Here is a 22542-nt window from a genome sequence, read left to right on the forward strand (position 1 = left end):
TTCCACAGACAGAACTCCATCAAGTCTCACAGTCTGGTTTGTTCATGCGGAGTCACAATGCGTTTGGGTTTTTGTTTTTCTGGTCAGCATTTTCAACAATCCATCAAACCTACTTATTTTTAATCCTACATGAGACCAAAGACTTCAAGAAGCAAGAAGAAGATTTTATATTTATCAGAAAAACACGATTCAAGACAGAGAACTCAACAAGATGACACCAAGCAGAGAAGGGACATTTTCCCATAGACTTCAATACAGTATTTTCCTTTGTGGTGGTCATTAGAATGAAGATTTAAAGCTCTTCAGTGTCACTTCTCAGTGAATTAATGTTTAAAACAGGACGTTTATGGCATCGTCAGTAACTGCAGCTGTGACACAAACATAACTATTTTTATCTGAAAGGTGAAGAAAAAGAACTGACACAAACAACACAACTGATGACACACTCACAGGACAGTGTGTGTGTGACTGACAGAAGTTATCGTCCCACAGAGCTGCAGATTCAGTGATTTATAGCCAGAGTTGAGTCGAGGTGGAATTTTCCCAAAATAAGTTTTGAGTAAACAGAAACGACAGAGAGGCCTCACAGCTCCAGGTATGTATGAACAGGCAGGGCAGTGTAACCCCTACACACAGACACACAACATACAAACATAGACACACAAGCTCAGTTCCCCCTCGAGGCCTTTAGACTCTACACTAAACTGAATGTGTTGCTGCTCATATGAGACAGACAAACACACACACACACACAGGTGTTCATGCTCCTCAGAGGATGAATCCTGACACTTCCTCTGACCTGTTTCAGACGAACCAAAAGATCAGAGCAACTTTAAATCACACAAAGAAACACACAGTGATGGCAGCCTGTGTGTGTCTGTCTGGAGGAGTCGCAGACTGTCAACACGTCCCAAATATCTGAATATTCTTAATCAGACACACACAGTTTTGTTGTGTTGTTTTTGTGCACTAGAAACGGTTTGTTATTTTTATTTTGTTTTGTAGTTTCCTGTTTCCTCCTGAATATTCAATTAATCTTCAACTTGGGCTGATTTTGTCACTAAACATTTTTCAGCCTGACTTCACGTCAAAGCTGCTCCCGGTCTCAGTCAGTGGACTCTGATGGGAGACCTGGATTCTGTGTGTGTTGGCGTCTCACTGACCTGTCTGTATGCGTTGGCAGAAACTGTCTGTCTCTTCACACGGAGGTGAAAACATCCGAAAACATCCGACTCCGCCCCCTTCTCCACCTGTCAGACCAGCTCAGATATCCCAGAATGCCCTCCGCCAAACAACCTGATTTATAATCAAAGACCTCGTGGACCTTTGAACCTTCAGACTCACAGAAACTCACATCAACAGTGTTTTGACGCCCCGAGGACACACAACCCACCCTCCTGAACAGCTGACCCAAAAAAGTCAGATGTTTAACCTCCATGCTAACACATTCAGCTTCAGACTGGGATGCCGTCTCCCATGATGCTTCAGTGCTGTGATAACTTGAGCAGCAGGTGAACAGCATCAGGTCCAAGTCTCCTCAGTTAGATCCTGATCCACACCAGGTCCGGACCTGGACCTGTTTCTTCTGGTCCACCTGAAAAACATCTGATGGAAACGTTATACAACGACCACAACAAGGACCAGAACATCGTCTCACAGGGACAGAGTCCACCAACACACTGATTCTGGTGAATTCACCAGCTTTGTTTCTATAGCAACAGCAGCTGAGCCTTGTGGGTATTATAGTGCAGCGAAAAGTCAAACAGATTCATTTAAACTGAACTCAGAGCAGAACTTTTTTTTCATTATAAAATTGTTGAGTGAAGAAACTAAAAGTTTTGTCACTGATCAATATTTACCAACACACGACAAAATAATCTGATTAAAACCAAAACATCACCGATCACCAGGTCGGATTTTAAGTCTTAGATTTTAGTCTGCTTTTTACTTCCTGTTCCCGCTGACATCACGTACAGCTTGTGACGTCAGACTGGTGAATAAAACAAAGTAACACGGTTCGAGTTGGTGCGGCTTTCAGACCAAATGTCCCTTTTTATTTTACAGCATCTTAAGAAGATTCGGGTTCCGAATCTCCATAAATATAAACACTTTAAACTGACCCGTTAGAACAAACACATGTACATCACATTTACAGACCTGAGCCGGACTGAGCCGGTCTCAGGTGGGACAGGAGCATTTACACTCGGAGATCACCGGGTACTGGACCGGGATCCAGGAGCACTTCAGGCCGCCCCTCCGCTGCAGGCAGCGCCAGCGGAGCACGGTGAAGTGGGTGGACTTGGCCGGTCTGCAGACCATCCCGTCCGGGACCGAGCAGGACCGCTTACTGGAGCAGCTGCCCACCTTCACGTAGCGGGGCCAGAACCGGCTGCCCAGGTCGGTCCAGGCCTGGAGGACCGGGCAGGAGGCGAAGGACCACAGCCACAGCTGCAGCCGCCTGCGGAGCTTCCTGCTCGGTTTCTGCTTCTTCCCGTGCGGGACCTCGAAGTCCATGGCCCGGATCTCTTTGGGCATCGGCCCGGACAGTCTGAGCCGCATCTCGGCCTCCGTCGGGTCCTCGTTCCCCGAGTATTTGTCCTCCGGGGGGGACACGGACATGAAGACCGGGTCGAAGTGGCCGCCCAGGACGCTCCTGAGCTCCGTCTCGTTCAGGTCCTTCTCCTTCGGGTCCAGCACCGGGTCCGGGTCCTCCTTCAGGTCCACCACCGGCAGACTGTCGCTCGGGATCGGGCGGAGGAGAAAGTAGTGCTGGCACGCGCACTTCTCTATCCGGAGGCCCACACCGAGCACGAGCACGAGCACGGCCAACACACACCACTGATCCATCTCCCGTGCCCGCGAGTCACAGTCAGTCCTCCACAGGGACCGGACCGGACCGGACCGGACCCGGGTCCCCCCGACGCTCTGAATGGGTCCGGGACAGACCGAGTCCAGAACTTCTCAGAAACTCTGAGGCTTCAGAGAGAGAGAGAGAGAGAGAGAGAGAGAGGAGAACCAGCCCAACCCTCCCCGGTCAGCAGGTCCCGGCGAACCGGATCAGCAGGTCCCGGTGAACCGGATCAGCGCCCTGCAGGTCGCTGCTCTCAGTCCGCATGTTGGAGCTCCGGCTCCGGCCGCCTCTGAGTCCTGCAGCCGAACTGAAGGACCGCTGACCGGACCCAAATATCCAACAGGCCGGTGATGTAATCCGGCTCCCTCCCACACACACACACACACACACACACACACTCTCTCTCTCTCTCTCACTCACACACACACACTCTCTCTCTCTCTCTCTCTTTCACACACACACACACACACATTCTCTCTCGCACACGCGCACACACACACACACACACACTCTCTCTCTCTCTCACTCACACACACACACACACACACACACACACACACACACACACACACACACTCTCTCTCTCTCTCTCTCTCACTCTCACACACACACACACACACACTCTCTCTCTCTCTCTCACTCACACACACACACACACACACTCTCTCTCTCTCTCTCTCTTTCACACACACACACACACACACACACACTCTCTCACACACACACATTCTCTCTCGCACACGCACACACACACACACACACTCTCTCTCTCTCTCTCTCTCTCTCACTCTCACACACACACACACACACACACACACTCTCTTGCTGTTTTAAACTTTTAGGAAATAAACTGTCCATCACATAAAATAATGAATTATTGAATATGAGAACTGACCCATATCAAAGCCACTGTGTTGTGTTGTTCTGTCCATCAGTCTGTGTGTCGTTGTGTTGTTCTGTCCATCACTGTGTGTCTGTGTGTCGTTGTGTTGTTCTGTCCATCAGTCTGTCTGTGTGTTGTTGTGTTGTTCTGTCCATCACTCTGTTTGTGTGTCATTGTGTTGTTCTGTCCATCAGTCTGTCTGTGTGTCGTTGTGTTGTTCTGTCCATCACTGTGTGTCTGTGTGTCATTGTGTTGTTCTGTCCATCACTGTGTGTCTGTGTGTCGTTGTGTTGTTGTGTCCATCAGTGTGTGTCTGTGTGTCGTTGTGTTGTTCTGTCCATCAGTGTGTCTGTGTGTCATTGTGTTGTTCTGTCCATCACTGTATGTCTGTGTGTCGTTGTGTTGTTCTGTCCATCAGTGTGTGTCTGTGCGTTGTTGTGTTGTTCTGTCCATCAGTCTGTCTGTGTGTCGTTGTGTTGTTCTGTCCATCACTGTGTGTCTGTGTGTCATTGTGTTGTTCTGTCCATCACTGTGTGTCTGTGTGTCGTTGTGTTGTTGTGTCCATCAGTGTGTGTCTGTGTGTCGTTGTGTTGTTCTGTCCATCAGTGTGTCTGTGTGTCATTGTGTTGTTCTGTCCATCACTGTATGTCTGTGTGTCGTTGTGTTGTTCTGTCCATCAGTGTGTGTCTGTGCGTTGTTGTGTTGTTCTGTCCATCAGTCTGTGTGTAGATGTGTTGTTCTGTCCATCAGTCTGTGTGTCGTTGTGTAGTTCTGCCCATCACCCTGTCTGTGAGTTGTTTGTGTTTCTCTGTGTTGATCAGCTGGACTTTAACAGACTGATGAAATAAACGAGTTTGTTTTTTGTGCGTTTTAGATGGTTTGTCTCTTCGGCTCAGCAGCCAATCAGAGAGCAGAACGGTGGATGAGTGACGGAGCGGCAGCTCCTGCAGCCGGACGCCAAAGCCCTCAGGAATGTTTGCTCATGTTGTAAAGGCTAAATTATGAGGCAGATAAAAAAACAACTCGTCTCCGACTCGAGTGCAGAAAATGCAGATAAAGAGCCGACTGTGCTGGTCTGGACCCGCTGAGTCCAGCACAAACAGGCCCTGAATGTGTGGAGCTGGTTCCTGTTGGGAATCCCTCTGCTGAGGGTTAATGTGTCCACCTGGACCTGTAACCCTGCAGAGTCCGGATCCTCCTGTCTGGTGATGGTGGGCCTCTCAGGGAGACATTGCGGGCGGAGGTTATATTAATGACACCTGTAGTCTGGTCTGGACGTTCTGGACTCTCCTGGATCAGGAGATGGACCTCCATGAGATCTTCACCCACAGGATGTTGTTTCCATGACGACACAGTGTGAGTTGTTGGAGCTTTAGTCATCCAGCATGACATCAATCCCTGGTCTGGGAAGATCCTGGACCAGCCCAGAGACCGGTTCAGGTCTAGGTCTGCTGCTTTATCACAGACGGACACAAACATGTTCTTCTGTACAGGGGTCCCTCCTGCCCCCCATTCTGCCCCCCCCCCGGCAGCATGGGGGTAATTTTCTGGCTGGTGTGACAGTGTGTGACGGCGCCTCCAGACTGTCATATCTCTGTGACAGGAAGTCACGCCGCAGAGGAGATGCCCAGATAAGACTTCCTGTCTCTTTGGGAACTTTTGAGGCATGCAGGGTCGTGGTGAGGTGGAGTTGGAGGCCTGCAGGATTTAAAGGTTCCAGGAAAGCCAGTCAGTCTGTCCAGAGTCCTGGCCCACAATATAAAGAGACAACGAACGAACCACTATAATAATTATTTTATAAGAGGCCAGACTGCCTTGAAGTCTGTGGGAAAATGTCCCTAACTCTCACCTGATTTACTAATTGAAATAAGAACACTGGCAGTCTCCTCGGTCACTGTTGTGTTGTCGCGTTGTCAGTTTGTTGCTCCCCCTCCCAGGGTAAAAACAATACATCTCTTATCAGTAGCCTGGTTCTGGTTCTGGTCTTTCAGGTCCACATGGTGTGAATCACAGTTTCCTTTGATTTAGTAGAGCAGCAGCGTCACGGGCCGATGCAGCCGACTCCTCCAGCTCCTGTGTTTAATCTTAATAGTGAATCAGAACGGGCCTCCCAGGATGAAGGGCGGTGTGGCGGCTTCGTTCGTGACCCGTCTGATAACAAGGACAAAATAAAAAGCTGCTGTTGTTTGTACGTAATTCACCCACAAACTCTGATGGAGAGACAACTGGGGCAATTTGGACGCTCCATTTGTGTAAGAAGACTTCAAGGTGGCAGAGACGGGTCAAACTGCCTCATCTGGCTTGAATTTCTGCCCCCCCAATCTGAACAACAACAGAACAGCCACCGTTTGAAAACAGCTGGATGACTGAATGTCCTTGTCCTCAGGGACATCCTGATGTCTCTCTGTCTCAAAACCAAAAAGATTCAATTCATCCATTAAAAATCCTCCAGATCAGAAGAATCCAAAGTCCACCTGCCCTGGACTGCAGGTCCACAACAGGACACACTAACCATGATGCAACTGGGCTGTTGTCCAGGGATCGGAGGACAGAGGTAGTGTTTCTCTTTCAGAGCTGTCTGTTTACTGAAGAAAAACCAGAAAAGCTAATCTGAAGTTCAGCTGGACTCTTCTTCATTAGCAACATTAGCCGTTAGCTCAGACAAAGTTCAACATCTCTCCTTATTTAGGAGGGAACGCAGCGGAGCCAATTGGAGCGTCCGATGGTCCGATGTGACCCTGAACTGATCAGATCTGAACTAACTTGGTTCATCATTTTATCACTGAAGTCAGTTTCAAATTGGACAGATCAGCTGATTCTGTTTAAGGAGGAAACAGGAAGAACCATCAGAGAGCAGCTGATGGAGGAGGAGACAGTGAATCACATCATCAATTATTTCAGGATAAAACATCTGTTATTGTGTTTACCCCCCCCTCAGGTCCTGCTAGTCCGGCCCTGACAGCAGATTCATGGCTGCAGTCTCTCAGTCTGGTTTACAGAAGCAGATCAACACTAAGAACAATTTTACTGCTGAGACACATCAGAATCTTCTGGACTCTCGGGTTTCAGGTCCCAGACTGGACTGAATGGATCTGGGTTTCCAGAGCCAACAAGGTTCTTACTGACAGGCTTGTTGTGTGTGAAGCCAAGTCCTTGAGCGAGGCCGGGGAGCAGCGATCCTGTGGCTTGGACCGCCGCTCTGAAATGCTGCGAGCTCTCCAGCGGGAAAACTCCCTGCCAGCCGTGGTGTGAGATTCCAGTTGGTTCACACCCGCCCACATGGCGTCCTCTGACCGCCGTGGCCCGGCCTGCCGCGCAGGAGCCGCAGATTCCTCCAACACCTCCAGTCTGAGCTCAGCAGAGACCAGATCAGGTCACAGGACATCAGACCAGCAGGCAGAAACTCCGGTGGGGGGGGGGGGGGACTCAAACCTCCATCACTTTTCACCTCAGTGACTCAACTAATTTAGTTACTGAGTGTAAACACACAATGATGATGTCATCTCCAACTATCACAGATTCAGCATCATTCTACCATGATGTCACCAATTGGTTGACTGGAAAAAGAAAGGAGTTGACCCTTTCAGTGTATTAATCTCGAAGTCAGGCCTTAGGTCTACTTTCAGACGGCTGTTCAGTAGAATCTGTAACTCACCATGTTCCCTCCGGCTCTCTGAGGTCTGACAGTGGTGTAGCGTTACTCCTGGTTGGCAGAACTTGACTCACATACCCAGAATGCCTCAGATACAGCGAATGAAGAGGCGGTGATGAAAAGCAAGTGGCGGACACACTGTGGCTTTATCTTCATCCTCCAGCTGACAGCAGCTTCTGGTAAAAGACAAACTCACAGCTTTGTGTTTACAACATCCACATTAGACATTTATTTCAGCTGTTAAAATACATCCAGGTCGTAAAACACATGAAAACACTGGAGGCGTCTTGTTAACAGTCCATAAAAAAATCTAATTGTCTTTTTGCAGCAAATAAATAAAGTCACGTTTTGAATCCGTGATGTCATTCAGGATAAATGAGAATCGAACAGACAGAAGAAAACATGACAACAGGACACTGAAGAGTTGTTGGAGGTTCATCTGCTGGAAAAGTCAGAAAGAACCACACTGGACATAAACATTTCAAAATAAAAGCCTCATTCTGCTCCTGAGGACTGACATGAAGACAGAGGCCTCGGTCCACTGGTCAGAAACCAGCGTGTCACAGAGAGATCTGGTTTGGAGCTCAGCAGCTGAGACCAGTGAGTCAAATCACCTGTAAACATCCAGGACATCACGTCTGTCTGATCAGACTGGTAGGCCTGGTCCTGGTCTGCTCAGGTTGAATCTGGGCCGAGACTTTCTGGTCTCATCTTGGTCACTTTGACCTGTAATTAGCAGGTCTAGCAGGTCTAGACCTGGACTCAGTGTCCTAGTTCTGGACCTGTGCTGAGTGCTGAGCTATGAAAATAAATAAACCTTCATTTACAGTTTGTTTTGAAATGGCACTGAAGAAGAGTTTGACTCAGAGTCCTGAAATCATGTCAGTGTGGAGGCAGTTAGCCTAGCTTAGCAGAAAGACTGGAAACAAGGGGAAACAGGATAGCTGCTTTCCATAACTCTGAATGATGCTTAAAAGTTCTAGTGGAATATTTCAGCCTCTCCTTGTTTTCATTTGGATGAAAATAAAAAGACAATTTCCTCCAAATATGAGAAAATGAATCAGTATATATTCATCACAAAAGTATTTAGGGCAGAAATAATCAGGTCTCATCTGCTGGTGAGATGTAGCTGTAGATGAGGGAGGAGTCAGCAGGTGTTTCAGTCTTTATGCTAAGCTAGGCTAACCCTCTCCTCAACATCAAGCTGCATGTCTAAAGCTTCTTACATCAGCGTCTTCGTCAGTAAAAACCTTTTTACAGTCGTTCATGATAAAAGCTGCCACAGTTAATGCCCCGATGCATCAAATATTTCATTAGCTTTTATTCCATAATTGCTATGTGCAAACATTAAAAACACACTTTTTAAAATAGCGTGCATATACATGAGGAACCTGTGCATGTTCACACTCACTGACTCTTAATCGTACAATTCACACTGCTGCACTTTTTGGTAGCAGGAAGTAGAAAAAAGAGAACGCCACCAGTAACAGTGGAAGTTACAACAAACAGTCAACACAACAGCACGACACAAACACAGCAGGCTGACAGTCCGAGGAGCAAAGAGCAGGCTGCTTTTAGGCAAGTGCTATCCTGACCCCCCCGGCGCTGCCCCATCCCACCCCTGGCCCCTGACACCATCATGCTGAACCAGGAGGAGGCACAAACTGGACAAAAAAACTTCAGTCCCCAGAAAAATGACATCTAGAAACGACTTCATGCCGACAACACACAGCTCTGACTGTAACACACCTTCAGCTCAATAGATACAAAAAGAGTCAGCCTTGACTGAGTGATGGAGGCAGGTCATGTGACCGAAGACCACAGATTGATTTCTTCATATTTCATTTCTAAACCACAACGAGTGGACACATTGAGACGGGAGCAGCTCAAACAACATCAATTCAGACTCAACTGCACATTCACTTCAAGTAGAGGAGCTTCCTCTGCTGTTGTGGAAGCAGAGCAACTGATCATCCAACCAATCAAATCCAGAGTCTAAGGGACTTGAACTGAACCAGGATCAAAGGTCTGAACGGGGTTTCCTCATGTGCAAAAGCCTTGGAGAAGCAGAACAGCCTTCTGTGCATTGATTGTTTTCTTTGTAACAGTCGATGCCATGAAGTGTGAGGCTTGGTGGAGTTGAACCAGCAACTTTAGTTCAGTTTACAGAGATCATCATCATCATCATCCGTTATTGAGAGAAACGGTGGGGGGTCAGGCGGGGTAGTGGTGACACCCTAGTTTGACGCTTTCACCTTTGACCTTTGTTTCTGAGGTTACTTTAAAGTGACATTTTACAGACTTTTAATTTGAAACGAGAGAAGTTTCCCCTCTCACTTCCTGTTCAGTGGTTTTGCCTCTGAAATCCCAGGCAATTAATGTGTTTCTGTTGTAGGTTCTTCCTCAGGAGAGCAAGAACCTGAGAGGAACTAACCAGATTTGGGATTGTTCCAGGTGGCCTGGGCGGACCAGTTTCTGAGGGCTGCCTCACTCAGCTGGAATCAAAGCGTCACATGGCGAAGATCTGAAAAGTGTCCTTACTGACCCACTTTAGATGAAACTCCGCCCACCACTGTATGGCAGCCACCTTGACCACGCCTATTGAGGAGCTTCATCTAAAGAGGGAACGCCATTGGGGTGGGGGCAGCAGACCACATCCGGAGACAGGATGAGGACTGAACCGAACCGCCGAACTGACGTTCATTTCTGTCTTTTAAATAAAGTTTTGCTCGTTAACCTTTGACCCCTTGTCTCTAGAGAGTGCTGCTCAGTATCTCTGACACCTGGGTGTTGGTTTGGTCGTCTGAGTCTACCTCCTGGGAATCTGCTCCTTCTGCCCCCCCCCCCTCCCCCGCCTGCGCCACTACCACCGACACCCCTGCAGCCTCCAGTTTCTCCCTCACGCCCCGCCCCTCTTCCCAGCCCCTCCTCTCATGACCTGTTGCCAGTTCCCTGCACGGCTCCACAAAGATCCTGCGGACGTGGGGCCGCGGCTCCCGGAGTTGGCCCTTCCGGCTCTCCAGGACACAAGAGGCGTGGCTAACGTAGGTGGGGCCCTGTGGCGAGGGCAGGTCCTGGGGCGGGGGAAGGCCAGGGTCCACCTGCTTGGTGTAGACGCCTTCAGATAAAGACCCCGTGTGAGTCTCCCCACTGTGGCCTCTCAGCCAACGCTGGGGCCCACTGAAGTACTGGCCCCTGTGACTCCGAGACAGCAGTTTACGTTTGGAAGGGGGGTTTGGGGGGGCTCTCTGGGGAGCCAGGTCCTCCCGCTGGGATAGGGAGAGACCTTCCAGGGTCTTGGTGGTGTCAGACAGAGCTGGGGACAGGGGGAGGGACAGAGGCAGGTCTTTGGAGAATCTAAGGGACAGGGGGAGAGAAGGTGAGGTGGGGAGGGTCCTGGAGAGGGAGGGTGAGCGAGGTAAAATGGAGTTAGAGAGAGGGAGGTCTTTGGACAAAGATGGAGAGTGGGGGAGGACGGGGGAGGACAGAGGAGCCTCTTTAGGATCCACTGACAGTGATGGGAGGGGGGAGACAGTGGGAGGACAGACGCTGTACCTTCCAGATGGGGGGGCAGAGAGAAAGAGAGACGATCCGTTAGATCACACAGAGATAAAAACACATCATCATCATCTTCTGATTTCATTTTGATAGCTGATGAATCTAAATGATCTGATTTAATTTGATCTACGATTTCAGCTCAGATTTTAAAATGTGTGTAAACAATAAAAGCCAAAAGGGAAAACTGGCAAAACTCACCTGAGCTCATGGATTTGCAGCACATCTGGGGCGCTGCCGCCCAGTGAGTACAAAGCCTGCTGGGATAGATCCTGTTGGGGTGAGTAGAGCAGGTCAAGCTCACGGGGGCTCAGGGCATCACTGGAGTCGTAGTCGCTGTCGGTGGGCAGAAAGACCTCAGAGGAGCCGTCTTCATCTGAGCCCAGCAGGGAGTCTGAAAGATGGGCAGAGTATCAGAAGACCTGTGGGTGTACGGCCGGCCTGAGCTCAGACAGCACGAGGCTCACCACTGATGGCCTTCCTCCGGCGCAGCTCGGGGGAAGGGGAAGGAGATGGTGTCGGCAGGTAGTCCATGGTCGAAGACGTGGAGTCAGTCTTCTGTTGGCCTGAGTCGCTCTCCGGAGCGCTGGCGTCCACCAGGCAGGTGATGGGGACGCCGCCCCGAGGCTGCTTGTAACGGGCGTACTGCAGGGCGTCTGTGATCCACCTGAGGTCACGACGCATCTCATCCAATTGCTACAGAAGAAGAACACAAAGACTCAGTATGTTGTGTGTCCAGTGTTTGATTGTGTGGAGTGACCCGGAGCTAATGACACCAAATCAGCGTTGCCTACGAAGACCTTGTAGCTTCCAGGTTTATTTTATGCGGTGTACGCTCGATCCGTTATTCAGACGGCAGCCTCAAAGATAAACGATGAAATGGGGTGACCAGCAAGTCACGGACAGTGATGTCCTGGGGGGAGGAGACTTTGATCTATTCATTTACCAACACAAACAGCGTTGATCTCTGGATTCATCAGTGTGTGTCTGAGGTCAAAGGTCCTCCTGTGCATTAAATCAGGCTGGAAACAGGGAGTGACATGTATCATCAGTGAAAGTGTCTGTGTGGGTCTGTGTGTTTGGTTTTGAAGAGAATGAAGCGTGACAAACTTTAAGCAGCAATTAACCAACTGACATGGAGAACACACAGTAGGGATGACGCCGCTGGAAAGAATGCAGAGGCTGCGACGACGAGCAAGAGAAAAACATGGAGGAGGCTCCTGCTCGTCCCACAGAGAGGCTCCTCACAAACGCTCATCCTGGTGTGTCACAGTTGCTGAGGACACACATGATGGGATGTCACGCATTCTCAGCTTATAACATAACTTGCTTGGTATTTTCAGGTCCTTGTTTTTTCTACAAATCCTGGCAGATGAGGAAGGACCCACCTGCTGGAGTCTTGTAGTCCAAGAGGACTGGGACAGTCTGGTCTTCACTATAGACCTAGACCGGGACTCAGCTGATATGAGGCTTTCAGTGTTTACTTCATAGAACTAGGGTCTGAGGGTCTGAGGGTCTGATGGTCTGAGGGTCTGAAGATCTGAGGGTCTGAAGATCTGAGGGTCTGAGGGTCTGATGGTCTGAGGGTCTGAGGGTCTGATGGTCTGAGGGTCTGAGGGTCTGAAGATCTGAGGGTCTGAAGATCTGAGGGTCTGAGGGTCTGAAGGTCTGAGGGTCTGATGGTCTGAGGGTCTGAGGGTCTGATGGTCTGAGGGTCTGAGGGTCTGATGGTCTGAGGGTCTGAGGGTCTGATGGTCTGAGGGTCTGATGGTCTGAGGGTCTGAAGGTCTGAGGGTCTGAGGGTCCAGACGCACTGATGGTCTGAAGGTCTGAAGGTCTGAAGGTCCAGACGGTCTGAAGGTCTGATGGTCTGAAGGTCTGAAGGTCTGAGGGTCTGAGGGTCTGAGGGTCTGATGGTCTGAGGGTCTGAAGGTCTGAGGGTCTGAGGGTCCAGACGCACTGATGGTCTGAAGGTCTGAAGGTCTGAGGGTCTGATGGTCTGAGGGTCTGAAGGTCTGAGGGTCTGAGGGTCCAGACGCACTGATGGTCTGAAGGTCTGAAGGTCTGAAGGTCCAGACGGTCTGAAGGTCTGATGGTCTGAAGGTCTGAAGGTTCAGATGGCCTGAGGGATCTGACAGTTTGATGTCAGGTCCCTCAGGCCAGGAAGTCCTCTTCTCTTCCTGACTCCTCGTATTCACGTTGAAGGTTCCGGTTTTGTCAGGTGTGGTGGGTCCTGGACTCTGAGCTTCTCAGACCTCATCACCTCTGAAGGTCTTTATCTAAACCAGCGTGACGAAGAGGAGGAGACTGAGATCTGAAACTTGACATGACAACAGACTGAGGTGGTTTTCAGGTCTGAACCTGGAACTGGTATCAGACAGATGGAATATCCTGATGTGGGCAGCAAATCATTGAGCCACATGTGGAGCTAGACGAGTCTAAACAAACCGAACAATTAGAACCCATCACATCATCATCATCCACACACACACACACACACACACGTATAAGTGTGTGTGCTTCTATGGTTGTGATTTCAGTTTCAGACCTGGACAGAGAAGAAGTTCAACCCTTCAAGAGCTTTCTGTTTTTCATCTCTTTTTGTTTACTTTTAAAACTCTCCACATTCAGAATCAGCTGATTCTATTCGACTCAAAAAGACTTTGTTCTCTTACCACCTTCATTCTTCATAGATGGACCAGAATGGAGGTCCAGACTGAACCTGAAGATGCAGACTGTATCTGAAGGTCCAGATTGAAATCTGATGATCCAGATCAAACCTGAATATCCAGACTAAACATGAAGGCCCAGACTGTGACTTTAGTGCTTAAATCACAGTGACACATCAGTTGGAAAAACTTAAGAGGATGATGAAGATTGTAAGAGCTGAACTTCCCTCTGCTGACAGTCTAATTCTGAAATGTTAAATGCATGCTGGGTAAACCTGTGTGCTCTTCACCTGGATGTAGTCCAGGATGAGCTGATGTCTCTGTTTGGCTGTGGACACCTCACTGTCAGTGATGGCCTCCCGCAGTGCCTGCTGGGTAATCAGGGCGTCCAGGTCCAGGACAGAGGACAGACGGCAATACAGGCTGATGAACTTCTCTTTATAAGAGCAGAAATGAACTGAGGAGAGAAGAGAGGGAGAAGAGTGAGGAGAGAGGAAAGAGGAAAGAGATTATGTCTCTCTGTTTCTCAGCGTGTGTGTACCCAGTTCAAACATCTGCAGAGGGAGGTGCAGGAAGCCTGTCAGGGGGCTGTAGGGGTTGGACTGTCCGGGGGCGGAGCAAACGTCATCTGCCGCCGGCAGCAGCAGCAGGAAGGAAACGCCATGACCCAGCTCCACCACTTCCTGACTGTAGAGACGGAAGTGACAGGCCTGCACACAGATACACAAAGACACACACTGACTACTAAGTGGTACATCACTTCCCTGTGTACCTGCTGTCTGTGTTGTGTACCTGGTGCAGAGGTAGGTTCATGTGCTTGAGCAAGGACTTGATCGCTGTCTGCAGCTCGTAGTACAACAAGGGGGCATGGCTTTCTGCTATTTGCCCTGCCCCCTCACTGTCCTTGGTGTGGTCCTTCTGTCCTACAGCCGACAGAGTCTGGATCCAGTCCCACTCCTCCCTGGACACACAACCCCCCACACACACACACACACACACACACACACACACACAGTGTCTCACTTCACACTTTCCAATCTGTGTGCAATGGGAATGCAGCGCTGTGCAGCATCCAGAAATTCTTGTGACAAGAGGCCAAAGGGTTGAAGTACCTTTACCTGTCCCTGTGCTCTGAGCCAATCAGATTGGACCTAACATAACACACACACGAGAGATGTTGCCTGCACAACTCTCTGAGCTGTGTTGACAGGTGACAACAGCTGTGAGTCTACAGGTGGGAGTTGTGTGTCCACAGGTGTATCCAAAGATGTTTGTGTGTGTGTGTGTGTGTGTGTGTGTACCTGGAGACATTGGCATTGTCACGTATGCGGCTGTGACAGAGCATGTTGGGGGTTCTCTGGGACACCAGGACTCTGATCTGGTCTACCGAGCTGCTGAGCTTCAGGTAGCCCAGGTAGAGTCCAGGGGCCAGGCGGTGAGTGCTGCGCCGCTGGTACGCTAGAATATCCTGGAGACGGAGATAAAGACACAGACTGTCAGGCAGCGCCTCATCAGAGTGACCACCGTCTGGCTGGGCTCCGCCCCTTCGTCACCTGTATGGTGATGATAAGGATGTCGAGGGCGTACGGCTCCTCGGGCGTGGACAACGACTTCCTCTGGCTCTGCAGTTTGGTCACCTGCATCCACTTCCCGCTGAACAGCGAGTGCTGACTCTCTGTGTCGCGGATCGTCACCAGCAGCACGTTGCCATGGCGATCCTTAATGGGCTCGTAGTGGACCCGGCCCAGGTTGTGCGTCCCCAGGAGGTTCTGCAGGGAGTGGACAACAAGTTAAAGACCAGCAAATCATTAAACACACAAACAAGCTGCAGAGAGAGATGATTTATTGATTTATTTTCTATTTGTTTATTGATCTATTGACCAGAGGATTTCTTATTTATCCTTAAATCTATCAATCTATTTATCTGGAGCTGTGGTGATTTTATTGTGGAGGTCAGGCCTGTATTTTATTTTGACGTAGGCTGACAGGAACACCTAGTCTTCAGTTATTAGATTCAGATGCTCACAGACAAACTGGTGTAAAAGGGCACAACTCATCACAGCTGGATCAAATCAGTATGGGTCCAGATCTGGAGGTTTGTGGTCCCAACCTGCATCTGTCCAGCGGCAGTCAGCATCTTGTGCCTGGCCTGCAGGGTGGAGGACGAGGACATGGACACCGACATGCTCTGTCTCAGCCACCGGACGTCCTCCCACATACAGGACAGCTGCAGAGACACAGTGGGACGGCCGTCGTGATGTGTTGATGGCATTGTCTCCATCTCAGTCAGTTGTCTACTATGGTCTGATCCCACCCCTGCTGACTCAGTCATTATTTGATGGTTGGTGTCACGGAGATAACAGTACCTTGGTGAACCAGAGGAAGTCCTGCATGAGGGAGCTGCTGTAGGAGTCGTCCACCTCCACAATGGGAATCTGGTCCTCTGCTGTCACCAGTAAACTGTCCTTGTGGTAGAAGACGGCAGCCAAGTAAATCCCCCTGCAGACACGAATGGTGGTTCAAGCTGGGAAGGTGGCACGTGATGTCATTATAGACACGCCCCCAACGCAGAGACAGACATAACACAAACCTTTTCAGTGTCTTTACAAACTTGTTGGAGGAGTTGAAGAGATGCTTGAGACTCCTGGACACTGACTGCTTCCTGCTTGGGTTCAGAAGTTTCGAAGTGTCTGAGGAGGAAGAGAAAGGAGAAGAAGAAGGAAAGAGGAAGGAGAGGAGGAAGGAGTCAGTGGTCGTAGTTTATTGTGTTTCAAACACCTCCAGTGTGTGTTTATTGTTTATGAGGTCAGAGGGGTCAAGTCATTCTCCTGTGTTGTCTATCAGAGTCTGAGTCTTATCTCCTTCATTCTTTCTTTGCTGAGTGATGCCAATCTCCAGACCGCAGCCCCCCTCGTTACTGTGGCTAATTAAGCGTCCCATAATTATGTTGTGTAAACAGGCGGCAGACTGACGCTGACGGACAGACCACATGATGAAGGGAGGGGGAGGGGCCTATTCTGCCCCTGAGATCAGACAGCATCACATAGAGTACAGATCTGATGACTCTGTACCTGTTACAGGCTCCTCCCCATCAGGTGGGGAGCCTTGTGTGTCTTGTTTTATCTCTTTCAGTTACAGAGACCGCTGACAAATCAAAGGTCATACTGTGATGTCACCTGACCCTCAGTCCTGGTCCTGCAGGCGCCTGCTGGGAGTGTTGATGTTTTTGGTTTGTGTGTCTGTTTGTGCGTCACTGTTCTGCTCGTCTGCTGCAACTCTCTCATCTTTAAACCTGGTCTTTGTGAGTCTGTTGGAGTGAAGCTGTCCTCGGCCTCACGGTGATGAAGTTCCTTACATGTTGCAGGACGACCTTTACCTTCCCACCGCCTCCAAATCATAACACAACCAGAGCTGCAATGGCCAGTCGGAGAAACTCCTGAACACTGAGTGTTTTCAAAAGGCCATTCAGCAGCAGCCTGATGAAAACACACACTCACACACACTCTCTGTGCGAGCTGTTATGTCAGTGACGGCTCAGGCTGCTGTATAAAGTCTCAGTGTGTTAGCGGTGCTGGAGGCTAACTGACTCTGACAAGTGGATAATATGACAAGAGCTCTGCAGCCTTCTGTGCCGTGCTGCACGGCTCTCTGGGTAAATAAAGAAATGAGTTTAGGTTGGAGCGAGCGAAGATCATGATTGGAGCTGATTAATGAGGCGACCACCTTTCCATCTGACGGGGGTGCAGAGAGGTCCACGGCTGGGAAAGCTCTTCCTGGGACAAAGTGAAGAGGCTGAGTGACAAAAACAAGGATTGCTCTGTTAAATGTCGCCGTTTCACTTTCTGGAAAAGTTGCATGTTGTCAAGGTTGCTAGGCAACAAGAGCTGCACTTTTTAATCCAGCGGTGAAGATGGGAACTGCTGGTGACATAAAATCCTCCACAGGCCGACTATTTTAATTTCAGTCTTTGAAGGATCAGAACATTGTAGACTTCTGGAGAACTGAATCTGCCTCAGGGACTGTAGCGGTCCTGGATCAGAACAAACAGTATCCCTGGCAGCACTACCGCTTCCTCCTCTGTGTTGTTGAGCGTTTGTCTCTCGCCTGGTTGTGCATTTGGGATGATGTACATGAAGATGCCATCTCACATCAGGACCGTGACGGACTGTGTGTGTAAGTTTTCGTATAACGTGTGTTTATATGTATTGTATGTGTTTTTGTGTGTTTTATGAATGTGAACTTTCTGTTACTGTTCCTCTGAACGTGGTCAACTCCGTGTAAATGTTGCCGTTTCCTCTGACTCCGCCCCCAGCAGTGGCCCTACCATCGCAGTATGACGGTGGTACAGTGGTTAGAAGTGTGTCTGGCTTTGAACCCCTGGGTCTTTCTTTGTTGTTCTTTGTTCTGCAGAGATCTGGTGAGCTAACCTGTGTTTAGCTCCACCTCCCAGGACTCACCTCCACAGCAGTAGTGTGTGTGTGTCGCTCGGACCTGCTGCAGTAGACGCTCCATGGCCTCGATGTGGCCCCGCCTCCTAGGCTCCCGACCATCACTGTCCCTCCAATCTGAGGAGACAAGAACAGGACAGAGGCTGAGAGGACAGACCCTTCTCTTATTTAAATAACTGGATTTTTTTCTCTGAAGTGTTACTGACTCTGGAGAGGGGAATGATGATGATGATCAACTGTCACACTGAAATATCTCAGCTGCTGCTGATGTATTTCAACAGGATTAGTGGTGTAGTCATGCTCTCACTCTGCGTTGTCTTTTCTATCTCTTTAAAGCAAACACCCACGCACACAAACACAGACATCCATACAAAACCAGACAAATGCACAGCTCAAGGCTCAAACACTCGAGTGCAGAGAGAAAGGGAGTCGTGACGGAGAGATGGAACTGATGTTCTGCCCCGAGGACCTCAGGACACAACATCCAGATGATTCACAGCTGACTCACAGCTCATGACCAACCAGTAGAAAACATCTCACATTGTCATCATCACCATCCTCATCTTCACAATCTTCATTATCAGCATCAGCATCCTCATCTTCACAATCTTCATTATCAGCATCAGCATCACCATCATCACAATCTTCATCATCCTCATCATTAGCATCACCATCACCATCATCACAATCTTCATCATCCTCATCCTCATCTTCACAATCTTCATCATCAGCATCACCATCATCATCCTCATCACCATCACCATCATCACAATCTTCATCATCCTCATCCTCATCTTCACAATCTTCATCATCACCATCAGCATCATCATCCTCATCACCATCACCATCACCATCATCACAATCTTCATCATCCTCATCACCATCATCATCACAAATTTTCATCATCCTCATCACCATCATCTTCATCATCCTCAGCACCATCATTTTCATCATCCTCAGCACCATCATCATCTTCATCATCCTCGGCACCATCATCATCACAATCTTCATCATCCTCATCACCACCATCATCACAATTTTCATCATTCTCATCACCATGATCATCCTCATCATCATCACCATCACCTTCATCACCACCATCATCTTCATCATCCTCATCACCATCAGGCTGCTGATGCTTAATATTGAACGGATTTCAACAACATTATCAATGAACACACAACACCAGTCTGCAGCATCAGCCAGCTCAATATTTCACGTTTTTCATAATAAAATCAGCTCCAAAGCCTCTAATGCTCTAAATATCTGATTGTCCATGTCTCTCTGTCTTTATTCTGTCAACACAATAAACTCAGACCAACTTCAGAAACATACAGGACTGATCCACAGACGCTGACTGGCTGTGACATTACCAACCGGAGCCAATAGGAGCGTCCGACGTAGAGATGTGACTTGTGTCAGAGAGTCAGATCCAGTCCAGATCTGAAGTAACTCGGTTCATCAGTTTACACCAGAGAGGCCGTTGAGGTAGAAGAAACAAACTCACTAGAAGGAGCTGCAGATGGAGGGAGGGAAGAGGCAGGCGGACCCCAACCCTTCATGTTGTAGGCCGACACTCGAACATAGTAGAGCCGACCCTGAAGGTAAAAAACATTCCATTACTAAAAGACAAGTTGAGAGGTTTGTCCTAAGAGGACTAACGTCAGAGTCTAAAGGTCGAGGAGATGTATCTGAAGTGACAAACAGATCTTCTTATGGATATCAACCTTCAAAATGAAGACAAGAGAAGTAATATAAGTTCTGTTCTTAGGCAATATACATTCTTTCATTAGGAGAAAGAAATGTTCCAGGTCCGACCTTGTTTGGTCGCCTTCAGCTCTGCAGTTTATTCAGATGATTCAAAGTGCTGGAGCATTTATGAAATAAGACCAACATTCCTCAAACTGTTCTACCGTCAGAGCTGGATTTATTCTGCTGCAGGAACAAAACGTCCTTGACCAACACGTCTGTGTGTTCTTTATCATCAGGACAGTTTGGACTAAATGAAGTCAATTTGCTGTGAGTCTTTTTGTCTCAATCTCTTGATTGTTCTACTTTAAACTGGAGACCTGAACCATGTTGTTTGTTGTGTTTGTGCACCTTTTTGTGAGCTTGGTGAAATTTTATTTTTTTTTATTTGTAAGCTCTAACCAGCCAGCATGTGAATTAGCCTTCATGCAACACGTTCTGCTGTGCTAACAATGCAAACGATGCAAGCAGGAGTGTCATAATGATTAAAGCATCGGTTCTCACCGTCGTCAGGCTGCTGATGGTGAACTTCAGCGTCTGCAGATTATCCAACACCAGCTCTCCAGCAAGCAAAGAGAAATCCTTCAGACAGCTCCACTCCACTACACAGAGACACACACAAACACACAGGGTGAACAAAAAGCTAATTTTTCCATTACAAATCAATTGTTCATCTTGAAGGAAGAAAATTGACGCTCAGGGTGCTCAGGGCCCCGGGGTCTCAGGACAGACAGAGACAGTTAGAGACCAACCAGATCCCAAAACCTCTGGGACCTTCTTTGTCTGGGTGTACCTCTGTATTTGGTCACTACAGTTGAGTTGAGACACTGCGGCTCCTGGAAGGTGACGGTCAGCGTGGTGCTACTGCTCACGCTCAGACGGACCACAGACGGGGCCTCTGGGGCACCTGAGCAGGGGCAGGGGGAGGACCCAGAACATCAACAAAAAAAGGAAGTCTCTCCCAGATAAATAATAATAAACAATGGCATCATCTACTGGCAGTGAGGTGGAGCTGTGACTGTTGAGCTGTTGGTTATTGATTGGTCTGAAAATGTCAGACAGGAGATTTTAACCTTCAAGTGCTGTTCCTTCTGCTGAGGGCGAGGAATCATCAGATTTAGAGAATTTGTTTCCCTTCGCGGCCCAGACTCACGTGCGTGCTGGAATCCGGCCTTCATGCGTTTGTACAGTTTGCTCCTCCACTCCCAGGCTCTCAGCTGTTTGTGCTTGTGACAGGCCTCCAGAGAGAGGCCGTCCCTTTGAGCCTGAGCCGCCAGGTCGGCTGCCCGCTGCTCCGCCTCAACCACCAGAGAGCTCAGGTGAGCCTCCCGACTCTCCACACTCACAACTGCAACACAAAACACACACTATGTCAGATGATGGGCGACCTGAGAGCATCAATGTCACGGCAAGCACAGATTTATGTTTCACTTTCATTTTAAATAATGTGCATCAATTTAAAGCATCTTCACTTTGTTCTATAATCTGAATTTGTTTTCTGTTCGTTATCATTACATATACATTTACTTTGTCTTGTGTTTTAAAAACCCTGTCTGAAATGGAAGTGGAAACTTTTAAATTAAGTTCTGTCATGTTGTGGCAGAAAGATCATGACTTGCATAAACATAAATTGAACAGAGTTGGGCGGTCAGCAGCAGCCATGTTTGAAACCTTGAGGTGTCAACAGCAAACTGCTAACGGCGGCTAATTGAAGAGGATGTAAATTAACATGCTGCAATGTCGGGGTGGAGAGCTCACACAGGACCACATTGTCTGACTGAAGTGGTGGGAGGTGTCTAAATATAGACACCCCCCCCCCCAGTCCTCAGGGGCCCCAAGGGGCCTTGTAAATTAACACACAGCCAATGTAGGTGAGCTCAGATTAACGCACGAAGAAACAAAATACTGTCACACAACACACACACGCAGACCAGACAAATTACAATATCACAGTGTGTTTTATTCTAGTTTTTATTTTTTGTTTCTTCATCTGATTTCATTCTGGAGTTAAACATAAAACTTTTACTTAAATCAGAGCTTCACACACACACACACACTGTGTGGAGAAGTATGGAAACCAAAAGCACCCTAACCAGAGCCCATGTTCAGAAAGACATGTTAACACACACATACAGACACACACTTTGGCTGTCAGGCCCCGGCTGACTGATTTACTTGGCACTTGAGGAATGACATAAACAGAGAGCAGCAGGCCCCAGGAGGGAAAACAGCAGCTCTGTTTACTCTGTGTTTGTTTACAAGGATGGGATTGTACCGCCGCCCAGAGTCCAGGCCGCTGTTTGGAGAGAGCTCGCCGCCGCGGCCCGCAGCACAATAAATCACTTAGCTGTAATTGCCCCGGCGTTACATGCATCATTGGGAAAGTTAAACCATTAAACGACAAACCTTGTTAAAGCTGTTCAGTGGGGAGTCATGCAGGAGGCCCCACTGCTGTAAAGTGGCCACTGTTTCTCACACACACACACACACACACGCACACAGTGGCTAATGGGGGTTTCAACGGTAAGGTAAGAACCACCTGTCTTTGTTGAGTTTATAGGAGACAACAGGGGGACTGATGGAGGGAAAAACTGTGTGTGTGTGTGTGTGGGGGGGGGGGGGGGGTGGAGGGGATAGCAGGCTCATTCAGGTCCAGGTAGAGGAGACCCAGACCTGGCAGCAGACACAAACACAGGCCCTGTCTGAATCTCAGCATCACTCACACTACAGGACAC

The 22542-nt window shown here is 48.8% G+C and overlaps 2 protein-coding genes across 9 annotated transcripts in view; both read right to left on the minus strand.

Annotated features, from left to right (window-relative positions):
* Positions 1–149: 149 nt before the first annotated feature.
* Positions 150–3253, minus strand: nog3 (noggin 3). The gene has a single exon (XM_029527709.1). The coding sequence runs from the start codon at positions 2845–2847 to the stop codon at positions 2179–2181; it is 669 nt and encodes a 222-aa protein (XP_029383569.1). The 5' UTR covers positions 2848–3253; the 3' UTR covers positions 150–2178.
* A 5763-nt stretch (positions 3254–9016) lies between these two features.
* Positions 9017–22542, minus strand: part of ankfn1a (ankyrin repeat and fibronectin type III domain containing 1a) — a 36493-nt gene continuing 22967 nt past the window's right edge. For 6 of the 8 annotated variants that reach the window (XM_029527071.1, XM_029527065.1, XM_029527066.1 and 3 more), the window contains 16 exons: positions 20961–21155; positions 20601–20714; positions 20312–20409; positions 19566–19656; positions 18068–18175; positions 16201–16300; positions 15977–16109; positions 15721–15837; positions 15164–15379; positions 14912–15078; positions 14403–14571; positions 14152–14347; positions 13901–14067; positions 11409–11637; positions 11143–11335; positions 9017–10941 (listed from right to left, as the gene is read on the minus strand). In XM_029527071.1, the coding sequence (XP_029382931.1) occupies positions 10140–10941; positions 11143–11335; positions 11409–11637; positions 13901–14067; positions 14152–14347; positions 14403–14571; positions 14912–15078; positions 15164–15379; positions 15721–15837; positions 15977–16109; positions 16201–16300; positions 18068–18175; positions 19566–19656; positions 20312–20409; positions 20601–20714; positions 20961–21155 (3095 nt within the window). In that variant the 3' untranslated portion in view covers positions 9017–10139. The remainder of the gene's footprint in view (positions 10942–11142; positions 11336–11408; positions 11638–13900; positions 14068–14151; positions 14348–14402; positions 14572–14911; positions 15079–15163; positions 15380–15720; positions 15838–15976; positions 16110–16200; positions 16301–18067; positions 18176–19565; positions 19657–20311; positions 20410–20600; positions 20715–20960; positions 21156–22542) is intronic. The other 2 variants (XM_029527069.1, XM_029527070.1) reach the window with 2 other exon arrangements.

The sequence above is a fragment of the Echeneis naucrates genome, chromosome 19 (assembly GCF_900963305.1).
Source record: "Echeneis naucrates chromosome 19, fEcheNa1.1, whole genome shotgun sequence".
In the NCBI taxonomy this organism is placed as follows: Eukaryota; Metazoa; Chordata; class Actinopteri; order Carangiformes; family Echeneidae; genus Echeneis; species Echeneis naucrates.